General features: G+C 48.4%; 1 protein-coding gene across 1 annotated transcript; it reads left to right on the top strand.

Moving 5' to 3' along the window:
• Positions 1–636: 636 nt before the first annotated feature.
• LOC149332506 (sulfotransferase 1B1-like) lies at positions 637–3,691 on the top strand. The gene is made up of 2 exons (XM_089555790.1): positions 637–1,316; positions 3,032–3,691. The coding sequence occupies exons 1-2, from the start codon at positions 924–926 to the stop codon at positions 3,689–3,691; spliced, it is 1,053 nt and encodes a 350-aa protein (XP_089411916.1). The 5' UTR covers positions 637–923.
• Positions 3,692–14,231: the final 10,540 nt, after the last annotated feature.

Genomic DNA, 14,231 nt, shown 5'->3' with positions numbered 1-14,231 from the left:
AAGAAAATCATCGTCGAATAATCCAATTTTTGTCAGAATTAGAACTCAAGAAGCACCGCCCGATTTCTACCCTTCGCATTCCAATTACAGTTACAATTACAGGCTGTTAGACACATTTGTCTCCGAAGGCTGGCTTCAGCGCGTAGTTCTGAAGGCCACTTTTTAAGCACTGCCAAGCTCTGCAGGTTTCGACGTCAGTGAGTCTTTGACGAGGCCGCGCAGAAGGCAACTTATCGCTCCAGGAATAAAGAATCACCGTAGCGTCGTCAACAGGCATCCGCATTGTAAAGGCGTTCGTCATGCTTCGAGATACTCACGTCTCTATTCACGTGGGCGCACAGGACCGGTCATGCGAGGACCTTCTCCACTTCAATATCTCCCGTGGACACGCCGAGAACCCTAAGCAGCAAGTTTCGAGGAGGAAATGGTCGTTGCGCAAGCGATAACGCTACGGCCGCCTTCCTCACTCGGTGGTGGTAAGCCGGGCGAAGCCGAGATGTGTGGCTGGCGAGTCGCTCGTAACAGGTGCGTTGCCGACTAGAAATCACGTGGTCTCAAATGTTCTCGATATCGTTTTGTTTTTAAGTTTCGGAAATATAATTAACTGCATCGTCGTAGCTCGACTGTTACTATGGCAAAGTAGCCCGAATGCCTTGAGAACTAAGAAAACGACCACTTGCCCGCGATGTAAAAAGGAACGCAGCGTGCTTAAGTACGGACTCTGCTCGGGACGTGCTAAAATCTAACAAGCCTACACGTGCTCGCTTAGAGAGGGTTAGCAGGACTAAGAGCCTTCGGAACGTCTGCATGACCCCCAGGCTGAAGATATATGCTTTCGACTCCGTACAGTTGTGGCCGGCCCAGCTCTCCTAAGCTCAAGGTTGGCCTTCCAGAAGAATCGGCGAAAGAACCGACAAAGCGCAATGGCGAACATCATGCGGCTCTTCAAGCTGAGACCCAAAAACCGAGGAAGAGGAGGATCAAATGACAGACTCACACCAGAACCAGACGGTTTCGGTGACACAACCGAGGAAGAGGCCAGCCTAACTCAAAGCGTGCGGCTGTCCGGTCCCGTCGAGCTGGAATACGTCGTGGATGGCCTTCCACTTCCACCGAAGGCATTCAACGTGGAGGTGGTGCGGGACGCACTCCGGTATGAAGCACGCGCCAGTGATGTGTTCATAGCCACATATCCAAAGACTGGCACGACTTGGACTCAGTACATCGTCTGGATGCTTCTGAATCTGGACCGTCTGGACAAAGGGTTGCCGTCGTTCAGGGACATCATGACGAAGCATGTGCCTTTCCTGGAGATCGTGAGCACAGCCACCGTTCACTTTGACAACTTTATTGTAATGCGTCTTTGGAAAAGTGTAATGCACTGTTGAACATGCGCGAGGAGGTAAAACTATTGCACATACCGTGATATACATAACCAAATCCGAGTGCACAGCTGTACTGCAAGCATAGGCGTCCGGAATAGGGGGGGGGGGGGGGGGGAGGCAGGGGGGCGGTTGCACCCCCCTGGAATTACAGATACTATTTATGCACTAGTAGAAAACAACTACACAGCTTGATTAGCACGCTTAGGTGATAGTAACTTATCGGATTTTGCTTATTCAGTTCAGTTCTTTGTTCACTAATAAATTCCAATGTTTGTTCTCCAAGCCTAGCACTAATTTGCTGCTTCTAATTTTTGTTTCATGTGCGCAGTTTAGACCACAAATAGTTCCCTTTTTGTGCTAACCTACCGCCTGCCCCATACCCGGCCATCGGGTGTCCCCCCTGGAAAAAGTTCTGCGGACGCCCTTGACTGCAAGCAATCGTGTGTGTTCCCCCACAGAAGTTAGCAGCCCGACGCCTATCCTCGACTATTAATAAGCCCTAATAGTACGCCAAGCGAAGAAATTTGGCTATAAACAGAGTCGAAGTGGCCACAGTGTTGGCTGATTACCGAAGAATGATCTGATCTCTGGGAAAGTTGGGAACAAATCACCCGAGGTAACTTTTCAAAACAATCTGTATAACTTCATGGCCACGTACGCGCACACAAGTTGTGCCGGTTTTGCAGATAATGAATGTTTGTTATTATTATTCCACATATGGTTTGGTTTGGTTTGGTTTATGGGGTTTAACGTCCCAAAGCGACTGAGGCTATGAGAGACGCCGTAGTGGTGGGCTCCGGAAATTTCGACCACCTGGGGTTCTTTAACAAATCCTGAGCTTCCAACGTGTGATCATCCGTTACGTATAAAGGGGCTTGGTAGACGGCACCCGTTTCCAAGTGGATGTTGACAGGAGGATGCTTAGCGCAATGGCAGTTCATCAGCTGCGTAATTTGTCATTGGATTTCACTTAACTGCACAGCGTCCTGCTGCTCCAACAGCCCGTTGGAGCTTCTCAGAAACAACTTCACCCGCTTTTTAAACGTCCTTTAAACGATGAAATTTTGGTTTGGTTTATAAGGTTTAAGTTCCAAAGCGACTCAGGTTATGAGACACCGTAGTGGAGGGCTCCGGAAATTTCGATCTCCTGGGGTTCTTTAACGTGCACTGACATCGCACAGTACACGGGCCTATAGCATTTCGGCTCCATCGAAATGCGACCGCCGCGGCCGGGATCGAACCCGCGTCCTTCGTTCGGGTCAGCAGCCGAGTACCACAACCACTGAGCCACCACGGCGGCTTAAAAGATGAAAGTATGGCAGCCAAAAAGCACTAGGATGTCTTTCCATACTGTTCCTGTCCCTCCTTTTTCGTGATTGGCTCGAGAGACGCCGCGCTTCACGTTCGCTCTTCACTCAAGCCTGGGCGATAGCGGGCGCGTGACGTCGTTCAGCCAATCACGAAAAGTGAATCGGGGTGGAATCGCTGTCCTATACTGCTCCAGATGTCAAAACGCGCTCCAAGGCGATCTCCACCTTGCATGACCCTGGTCTGAGTGCCAAGGAAGAGCGAAAGATTCGCGTTCTGACTCTTCAAGCGCGTTCCCTTCTCCTTCACGCCCACTGCATGAAATTTTTCCCTCGCAGGCAGGCCGCGCTGTGGTCGAACAGCTTCCCGAGCCACGCATCATCAAGCACCACCTTCCTTTCTGGCTGTCCCCGTACCATCCGCTGGCAAAGTACTTGGTCATCGTGCGCAACCCGTTCGACTGCGTCGTCTCCTTCTACCACCACTCCCGCGCCGACCCGGCAATGGGCCTCCTTCCTGGCACCACCTTCGACGAGTTCTTCGACGAATTCCTGGCAGGACACGTGCCTTTCGGCTCGTACTTCGACAACGTCCTGTCCTGGTACGCTCGACGCGAAGACTCCAACGTCCTCTTCTTCTACTACGAGACGCTCAAGGAGCGTCCCGTCACCGTTACCCTCGATATCGCTGAGTTCCTTGATGCCCGCATCGCTGAAAGACTTCGTGGAGACGAGGCTCTTCTACGTTACATCGTCGACAAGACGTCCTTCGGCAGCCTCAAGGCCAGCGCCATATCGGCCATCTCTGACTGCGGCACAGCGAAAGGTCTTGAGAGGGACCGGCTGGATAACCTTGCCAGAAACTTCTTCCGTAAGGGTGAGGTTGGAGACTGGAAGCGGCACCTCAAGCCAGAACAGGAAGAACGCTTGCGCCGACTATGTAGAGAAAAATTGAAAGGCACGGGAATGTTGCGCACGTGGGAGAAGTGGCTCCAATGAATATCCCTGACGCGAAGGCAGCTGTGGAAATTGAACGTTTTGGACGAAAGTAGCGGTTATGGCGATGCGGAAAATAAGCGGAGGTGCGATTAAAGAGAGTAGGCGCAGACAGATGAGGCCAGTTTATATTTTCTGGTTGCCGCAAATAGCTTCCAGAACACGATGAAACTGAACAGACAGAGTCGATGACTCCTCCCAGCCATCATTGCTCCGACAGTAGCCCAAATATTTTAAACGCTGCCAACGTTTGCTCTCCATAGTCATCTCACCGACAACAGCACTTTCGTTACAGTTCTTTGCTAGTTCACAGAGAGTTATCAACACTCTAAACGCCAACCCACTAATAGACACACAGAAATAAAGTTCCTGTGGAGATATTAATCCGCGGTGGTGGTGGTGGTGTAAAACATTTATTTATACTATATACAAGAGAGGTATTGCTTGGACCGTGCCTGAAGGGCCCGGCCCTCACAATCACTAGGAGGGATCCCTAGTCCGGGACCCCTGTGGCCTCCGCGGCGGCCCGGGCTCTTGTCACCAGGGCTCGTTGGTCCTGGAGAGTTGAGCAGCCAAGCAGGGCAGCCTCCCAGTCCTCTCGGGTGGGGTGGGGGTGGGGTGGGAAAGCAGGATTGGCAGGGCATGCCCACACCATGTGATACGCGTCCGCAAACACTTCCCCACAGTGTGGACACTCGCCCGAAAAGGCCGAATTGAAATGTTTGAGCACTGCCGGGCACAGTACCGTGTTGGTGTAGAGGCGAAGTAGCCAACGCTCCTCTGCCATATTATTGAGGCCTTTACAGGGGGGTGGGTATCGGCCGTGAGCGTTTTGATACAGGGCCTGTCCCAGCTCCGCAAGGGTAAGCCTCTACTCAAGTAGCCCACTGTATTTCCGTCGCTGGAATTGTGGTCCCTGCCACCAATCAATCGAAAAGTACCACAGCTGAACCTCGTTATAACGAAACGGTTTATAACGAAATAATGGGTATAACAAAGGTATGACGATTCCCCTTGAAGGCTCGGTCAACACGGGCTATAAAGAAGCTGCAGCTATAACGAAGTAATCGCCGGGTCCCTTCAGCTTCGTTATAACGATGTTCAATCCTGTAACTGCATATAAGAGAATACATAACGCCGAACCGTATACAATGGGCGCACTGCGGAATTAAAGAGGTAGATCTAGCCTCATACATACCAATGTAGGGGGCGCTAAGGAGGGAGGAGAAGGGAGGGCTTGCAATAAAGATGTGCGCACCATATGTTTTTGTCCATTTCTTATTTTTGCTGCTGTTTTCGAGGAGGCGTTCCCTAGTAAGTACTAAAATTACTTCCCACATGTCTAAATGGGTATAGATGGTTCAGAGCTACTTAATCTTACCAGCTGCGAAAATTCCCATAGCGGGTGGAGGAGTAAAAAAAACTTTATTAGCTCTCGAGAGTATCCGACGCAGTGGGCGGGTCACTTAGTTCAGGCAAGGCCGCTTGATGCAAAGCGGTTCAGGGCTCCAGCAACCACGGATGCAGCGATTGCTCGGTCGACAAACCGGGCTCCTGGTATCTGTGCATGCCGTCTTCGCATTCGCCGTTTCGATGGCTTGACTGTGGTGGCATAGATAGACGACGAAGACAACAGCTGTTGGAACGCCATCTCTTGTTTGTATCCGCTATGCACCCTGGCCAATCCCCCTCCGTGGGTATGTGCCATTCAGCCTGAGGACATCATCATCATCATCCATCTCTTGTGACCATCGCAGGGCCTCAACGACGGTCGCCGACGGAATTTCGTCTAATGGGGCCAGTAAGGTCTTCGTCTTAAAAATTGACAGACGATTACGATAGCTGGTAATGAGAAATTTGAGCGCAGCTCTTCAAGGCTGGTAGGTGGCGTGTAATGCTGCTAGCCAACCTCCGGAATGCCTCCGTGATCTTCCCGTGGCAGCCACCTTTCAGGTTGCTTTTCGCTCTGCTACTTGGACAACCGGTTACACCGACTACGACGACGCGGAAGCCAGGAACAGGTGCCGAGAGAGAATAAACATTTATTATGTAAAAGGAGACCGGAGCGGATTGTGGGTGAGGTCCTCAGTTCAGGACTCCAGTAGCTTCCGCCGACGCTTTGGCGATGGCGACTAGCGCCTCCTATTGTGTAAATGTAGAAATACCACCACGCCAGGGACATGTATATGCGTGCAATGTTAGGTGAAAGCAGTGTAGGTGGCGGAGATTGGGGAATGCGAGTGTATGGATGAGCCTTAGATGGTAGGAGTCCACTGGGGAAAGTTGCAACGTGGAGGGGTAGCCCGGTAGCAAGAGGTAGGGCTAAGTGTGACATCGGTAAGATACAGTGAACAACAGAATGCAGCTATAAATCAGTGCATCTTCCATGCATGCATGCAGCTGTTTTACGGATTGCAGCGACACCCGTGGTCAGTGATGTAAACTATGTTCAAGTGCAAACTTCAAGATTGTTAAATGCACAACCACCAGGAAACAAATTAAAACAAGTGAAACAGACGTACTAACAAAAGCCTATAGACATAATAGTCCGACAGATAAAGGTAAAATGAGCAAAATAAACGCTTTTCAGAAGATAAAGGTGACATATGGTGACAGCTTTTATTTGTCCACTCCAGATAGTGCCCTCATCCTTAAGCGCCGCCGCGGTGGCTAAGTGGCTATGGTGCTCGGCTGCTGACCCAAAAGACGCGGGTTCGATCCCGGCCGCGGCGGCTAGAATTTCTTTGGAGGAGAAATTCTAGAGGCCCGTGTACTGTGCGATGTCAGTGCACGTTAAAGAACCCCAGGTGGTCGAAATTTCCGGAGCCCTTCACTACGGCGTCTCTCATAGCCTTAGTCGCTTTGGGACGTTAAACCCCACAAAACCAAAACCAATCATCCTTAAGCACCCGGAAAGCGCCAACTGGGACTAGTCACTTTTTGAAGTGGAGTTACACGTAGGAGCCCTGGACTAAGAACATTGAATAAAAAGTTTACCGCTAACACCATCACCCTACGGGTATGATCAAAGAGCTCTGTAGATGGTTTGCACGTAAGTTGTATGTGCCGGGACGGTTCGCCACGCATATATCTTCCACCAGGCTTTGACAGGCAGGTGGCAATAGGGTATCAGACAAGCGAATAGGCTTTTACCGAGTCCCAAGTCCAGCAAGAGGAGGAGGAAAAACGTTTATTGAAAAACGAAAAGGTATTGACTGAGCTGGTAGTTGCAGCCCTCAGTCCAGTACGCCAGTGGCCTGATAGCAAGAGGGCTACCAGTGTCATATCGGTAGGACAGTGAATTACGGAATAACACTAACTCACTATCTTCCATGCAAGCTATCTATATAGGCAAAGGGGTTTTGCGTCCCGATATCTTAAAACTTTTAGATCTTTCGCCCTTTTTAAAAAAGACAAAGTGATAACGGCAACTGCCATCATGATCATCAACAGCTTAAAGGGGTGGAGACACCAAATTTATGGTTCGCGCGTTCTTAGTTGCAAACGTTTCTTATGGCTCCAGGAAGCATGATACACACTCAAAGATTCATATATTCACAGTGAATAATTTATTATAGCATTTTTAGGTGAACGATTTTCGGTTTCGGTTTCGGAACGCCGAGTTGTACAGTGACGTCACAGAGGGGGAAGATCAACTGCTTCGCTTGGTCACGTGGGCCCACAAAAGTTGTGACGCACCTACTGCTGCATCGTCTGCTTTCCCACACACGTGCTGACCAGCGCATATGAAAACAAACAACTGCACGTCTAGTCCCAGCAGCTCGGATTCTGACAGATCTGATTCCAACGAGTGAGGACATCGACTTTTTTTTTGTTCGCACGCTAATATCGCCTTCGCGGGTTCCCGTGAGGATGCGAAACACTTTGCAAAATGCCAGTAAGCATCGCTGCGCCGCTCTACCCAAGCTGCGCCCACAACCGGTGTCACACTTCGCTGCCGTGCAGCAGTACCTGAGCGCTGCTTGGGATGGTGTACAAATATCACAAGAAAAGACAAGATCGCCTTGTTATCAGAACTGCCAGCTATACTCGAGCAGCGACAAAGCATGTCTGCCAAGGGCGTCCGCAGAACTTCTTCCAGGGGGGTGCACCCGATGTCCGGGGATGGGGGAGGTGGTAGGTTTGTAGTTGTTTTCTACTAGGGCAACAATAATGTCCGTAATTCCAGGGGGGGGCAACCGCCCCCCCTTGCCCCCCCTTCCGGACGCCCATGATGTCTGCTTATGTTGGGAGCTTTCGGCAACGGCACCGCTCGCGGGCGCTCCGGGCGACGAGCTCTGCTGCTGCCTGGCTGCCGTGGTCGTCGCTAGGCCTATAGCCTGTTTAGCAAGCGGCCGGCGCTTCGGAAGTCGCCTGCGCTATAATAAAAGGCCTACTTTTCACAACTAGCTGTAGTGTTAACAGAATCATCTCACAATAAAATAATAGTATGGTCAATCTCCTCGACGCCTTCGGCAGCTGAGCTAGCGGGCGCCAGGCGAGCCGGACCCCGACGTCGCGCCAGCGGCAGCTGCTAGGCGCGGTTGTGAGAAATTTGCTCATATCACAGTTGTTACCTCTACTAGCAGCTCAGTATTGGTCAGCGATCCTCAAAAATGACACTTTTTTCACATTTCTTGTCCAATGGTTTATTATTTACGTCAAGAACACTCTTTAGCTCGCTTTTATGACGTCGGCAGACGGTATCCAGGCTGACCTACCGGCCGGCAGACTCGGCGTACTTCACGTCCGCACAAGAAAATACAAACAGCCATGCCACCAGAAAGGATGCTTTCTAGATTCGAGATACGACAGCATGCATCTGTGCTAAAAGTGGATCTTTCGGCAGCGACACTGCCTGCGGCAACGCCGGCCGACGACCTGCGCGCTGGTCCCAGACTGCCCTAGTCGTCGCTAGGCCTAGCTGCTTTCGATATCGACTCCGCAGCTGAGGGAGCTTCGGGACTGGCCAGCGCTCAGAAACGTGCTCCGCTCGGCACCCCTTTACTGTGAACTCGTCCCATAATAAAAGATATGCTCGATTTCCACGACGTCTTCAGCAACAGAGCTAGCAGACGGCAGGCGAACCGCACCAGGTAGCAGCAGCACAAAACCGGCTATGGGATGAAATTTGCTTGCATCGCAGTCATCACTTCTACCAGGAACTCGGTATTTGCCAACGATCGTCACAAACGATGCATTTTTGATATTCATATATCCCAGGGTTTGCTATGAACGTGAACAAACAATACTATCGCGTTCTTCAGATGCCGGCGTTCGGCACGAAGACTGGCGCAGGCCGCCCGGCTCCAAGGAGTGCGCCCTATGTCATCATGACGCTGCCGCTCTCCGCGCTCGCATTGGCTGCCGCTTCCCGTCGTTGTTGCCGCGAGCGGCCCGCCGTTGACATCTAGCAGGCCGGACGCAGGCAACGAGCTGCAATCGGACGTTGCGACGCTGTTCGCAACGGCGCGCCGCAAACCGAGCGAGTGGCGGTTAGCAGCAAACGCGGCTCGCTGGTGCGTCGACTGCGCTCACGCGGCTGTGCGCCGCTCATCGTACGTCACTGTATTTTGGTATGACGTCACTAAAACTTTATTTTTCTACACCCCTTGTGACGTCATGGTTGATGGCGCTAGCGAATGGGTCTAGGTCGTGAGAGTGAGCATTTAGGTAATCTTTGGAACCGAATTAAAATATTTTTTAAACGTTTGCTGCGTCCAACACCTGGCAGTGACTGCCCTTGCATACATAGGAATCCCATAGCAGGCTTTTTATAGCTTCAAAATTTGGTGTCTCCACCCCTTTAACAACGTCCATACACCACAGGACAGAGGATTGAATTCCATTGAACTCTAGTCAACCCTGTTCCGTGCCAGCTACGGCCACGACATTACCGCAAACTTCCTAAACCCAACGTCACTAAACATGACAATCGTTGTTCAGTCACGGTGCAACAGAAAGCGCAGAATGACGACGTATATCAAATGGGGGCTGCTTAGGCTTGCCTGAACGGACATCCTTGGGCACATGGCTTCTCAGCAGCTCGATCGCTGTCGCTATAATGCGAACAATAACCTTAGCAATCAATTTAGTTACCATAGCAATCAACTTATCTCTCATGTTTATGGCGTCCATAAATGCCGTTGTGTCTCGGATCGCGCGAGAATTATTTCATCACAGACTACTTTTGAAAACTAGTTTTCCCGCCAACACCCAGTATACAGACGTGGACTTTGTGCACACGCAAGCGGCCAAGCACACCTATTCAGAACGCTGTTTCAGAAGTGAAATGATTGCCTTGTGTGCGTGTTGGTGTGTGCGTATGCGTATGGGATAGCTACGCATCTGCGCCGAATGTTACATTCTCCACTGCTATCAGATTTTACAAAGGCCGCTCTGATGCACAAACTGCGCCTTTGCAGTATTGCAATTTTTATGCACCCAGTGCAAAATGTGCCCTTATAGGCAGCCTTTACCAATTTTGAGATCTCTTCAGTTGTCAGTCATTCGTAATGTTGCCTACTTTATCCAATCTGCACTGCTATGTATAAACTGCCAACATGCCTTTTAGGGCAAAAGCACTACTTCACTGGCAATCCTGAAAAAGCCAATGGGTCTCTGAAAGCCTCGACCTTTGCGACGAAATTACTTGGACAGGGTATGGCTAGGGGAAGGTCACATGGTATGAAAGTTTAAAAAAAATTGTCTTGGAGGTCAATGTAAGGCAATGTTTAGGCAAAAGTCAAGCGAATTCGAAGGACAAGTTAAGGCAATGTTTAGGCAATAGAGTCAAGCTAATTTGAAACCATGTGCTTTCACGCCACTGCCCAGCCAGATGGTTACTTCAAACACAGCCACTGGTGGGGCTTGAGATTCAGCAGCTCTTCTCGAGCTCCTGTAAGGCTCATGCGCAGCGCCACAGTGGCAGGTGGTGACTGCATTAAATTTGGCAATGGTGGACAGTTATCATGGCACCACAAGGCCATGTGACCTCTTCGACCAATCAGGAACCACCTAGTTGCTGTTAAACAGTCACTTTACTCTTTATTGCACAGAGTGAGACATCCTCAGCCTAGCTTTGAAGAAGGCTGCCCAGCGGTTCCCCTCCCTCCTTCAAAAATAGCCAGTGTTAATTTCTTTTTCTGAGCAAACTTCCTAAAAAAATCTGTCTGAATAAAATAAAGTAACTGCGTGCCCAAAACTTGAGTTGCACTAACTTAAAATTCACAGCATACACAGTTTTCCTTATACTGCACACAATGTCGTCACAGTGTCGTAACGGTGTGCAAGATCTCTAAATAATATCAACATCAGTAAATGCCCAATTGTGTGCTATAAAAACAGGAACAATGTTCAAACAGATATGTCAACATAGATATGGCATGTGTGGACAAAAAGATGGTCTCAGTATAATTCACTGTTTGCTATTGTGGTCATCAGAAATTCTAGAGGCCCGTGTACTCTGCGATGTCAGTGCACGTTAAAGAACTCCAGGTGGTCGAAATTTCAGGAGCCCTTCACTACGGTGTCTCTCATAGCCTGAGTCGCTTTGGGACATTAAACCCCATAAACTAAACAAGAAATTTTAAAATTATCTTCCTAATTAAGGCCCCTAACTTTCTGCAGTGAGAAACTCCGAATTCTGCAGATGCAGAATAAAGTAGCTGTGAAAAACATAACATGCATGAAAGAAACATGCTGAATTATTTTTTGATCATATGCCTTGCAAGTTGCAGAGGTACTATCGCGCTCAATATGAGTTGCAACGCGCGGTCATCGACCGGGGCTCGTTCCGTGGTGTGCCTCCTCCAAACAGTCGCTCAGAATTCTGGGAGAAACTGCTGTTCCAGGAAACAACAGCACCCCCGCTCAAGAAAAAGTTTCTCCCAGAATTCCGAGCGACTGTTTGGAGGAGGCACACCACGGAACGAGCCCCGGTCGATGACCGCGCGTTGCAACTCATATTGAGCGCGATAGTACATCTAAAATTGAAGGTGGCTGCAGTAGCTTAGCATCAAGTAATGTTTCGTGCTATCTTCACTCAAGAAATAGTGCATGTTTGATATGAGATCTCCATAACAACTGCTATGGAATAGTGTGTTGGGGGTCACTTCTTCCATTCCAGCCCAGAAAATAAAGACACCTAAATCATCTTCTTCGTCTTGAATAGAAAGAAATGGTGCAAGGTCTCTGTCTCTGGATTTCAGTTCAACTTGACTAGCTTTCAGATGCACTTGCTTATGGGCAGCTAGGACTGGCAATTCCTGGCAGGAATGCTAACTCCAACCCTTTTTCTGATAAAAATATGACCTGAAGCGGATCCTCCTTCGGTTTGGTTGGTCTGAACGGTTTGGGATTTTGTTATAATTGTAACAATATTTCTTTGAAAATTTCCTCGAGTACCAAGCACCACCTCGTGTTCTATTCATGAAAATAAAGTAGACTGGCCACTTTCCATCGATCTGTTATTCCTGCAGAGGTCCGTAACAACAATTTCAACAACAGTTGACAACACAAAATTCTGCGAAAACTGCCTAGATATGCAATTTTTAGTGGAATCTCGGGAAACTAGGGGCGTTAGTCGTAATGTATGACTAGATTGCCAAACCTTATTCTCAGCAGCTGTGGCTTCTAACACTGCCACAGTCTTACTAGTGTGCCTGGCCTGAAACCGGACGCACCTCGGATGACCCTTGATCCTTTATGCTAGTAGTGCTGGAATAAAATTTCTTTGACGAGTAGAGGATAGCGCTCATGCATGGCACCCTTGTCTGCCCCATCATCCTTCTTGCATGCTCCATCACAGAGTGTGACGTATACCTTCAACAGAAACTTAAAGATATCACACGCTCACGGCAGACCCTACATCAGTGAAAGCTTATGAAACTTTTCATGCCTTTTGTAAAGCTGCTGGTATGACAAGGATGATGATCAGTCTACTATCATTTTTGATCTTGCCCTCAAGAGCATTTAATGCACATTCTCAGCTGAACAAAGGGTGTGATGTACTACATCGGAAGGCATGATCAGTCCAGCATTTTTTCTGCTAATAATTGGTGGAGACAACACAATGCTAAACAAGCAGTCTAGTAAAAGAAGAATGCGCGCTTTTAGTTAGTTAGTTATATTGATTTTAATGGCGCAAAAGCAACTGAGGCTATGATGCGCCAAACACAAGGTTAGAGTTCTTGTTAAAGGTGAAGCTTTCTATACTTAGAGTTTGTTTAAAATGCTTGCTTCCTTGAGAAACCTAAAAATACATGAGATGTCAACCAGTGCTCGATCACCTAAAAGTAACATGGGGTGTAATGGGATGGTTTCCCTGTAAAATGTTGTAAAATATTTCTTTCTTAGTTCTTCTAGCTTTATACATGAAATTAAAATGTGGTTCACTGTGAGTTCAGCACCACACGTCACAGAGAGGTTTGTTTTGTTTGGTTAGCAGAAAGTTGTGCGTGAGGTGGGTGTGTCCAATGCGGAGCCGACATAAAATAACTTCGGTAAAACGTTCTTGATGCCTACACAATTGCCATTCCCCTAAAATGGGCTTAACAGAATGTAATTTGTTGTTTACGTGCTCTTCCCATGCTGCCTGCCACTTATTTCTGAGTTTACTGTAGATAAACTTTAAACAATCCCTGTGCGGTATGTTCACTTGCTTTATTTGGCCATTCCGGGCTTGTGCAGCACATACATCTGCTTTCTCATTACCTACAATTCCAACATGGCTAGGAACCCAGCAGAATTTAATGTTGTGCTTTTGTTTTGTGATTTTAACTATGTTATGTATGATGTTTCCTATTATGGGTTCAGTAGCATTCCTGGAGTGCAGTGCTTTGAGCATACTCAGGGAATCGGTGTAAATGATGCTATTTTTTATGTTCTCTCTTACTATTTTTTCTACAGCTATGAAGATGGCATAACACTCAGCAGTAAAAACTGATGCGCATTCTGGTAGTCTCATTATCTGTTTATTTTTTTCTTGGATTACTGCACTTCCAACATGACTTTCTGTTTTTGAGCCATCGGTATAAAATTCAATGTAGGTGTCATACGTTTCTTGTAGTGCAAAGAATTCCTGTAATATGTACTCGTTTGGCGTTTGCTTTTTGTCTAAATGTGTCATTGTGAAGTCACATACTGAAGGCAGGCTGTACCATGGTGGCAAATATTCATTCCTTTGTGCAATATTCGGTAGGGCATCTAGTACTGTTAGCTCTTCACATTTATCTTCAAAGCGCAGTAGTAATGGCCTGATAGAATGTGGTTTGTTGATGAATAATCTTTTAGATGGGCACTTGGTGACAACTGGATAGCAGAGATGTTTCGGAAGAGAACGGATTTTTAAGACGTATGTGCATGTTAGTGCGATTCTTCGGTCCTCAAGAGCGGGCTCATTAGTTTCAACGTATAGGCTGGCTACTGGTGATGTTCTGTATGCTCCAGATGATAGGCGGAGACCAAGATTATGAATGGGGTCTAATCTTTTCAAGTAGGATGCTCTTGCCGAGCCATATACTATGCTCCCGTAGTCCAGCTT

The sequence above is a fragment of the Amblyomma mixtum genome, chromosome 8 (assembly GCF_055824585.1).
Source record: "Amblyomma mixtum isolate Tamu chromosome 8, ASM5582458v1, whole genome shotgun sequence".
Classification (NCBI taxonomy): domain Eukaryota; kingdom Metazoa; phylum Arthropoda; class Arachnida; order Ixodida; family Ixodidae; genus Amblyomma; species Amblyomma mixtum.
Note: the sequence above shows the minus strand (reverse complement) of the source record. Positions and strands in the feature narration are given on the sequence as shown.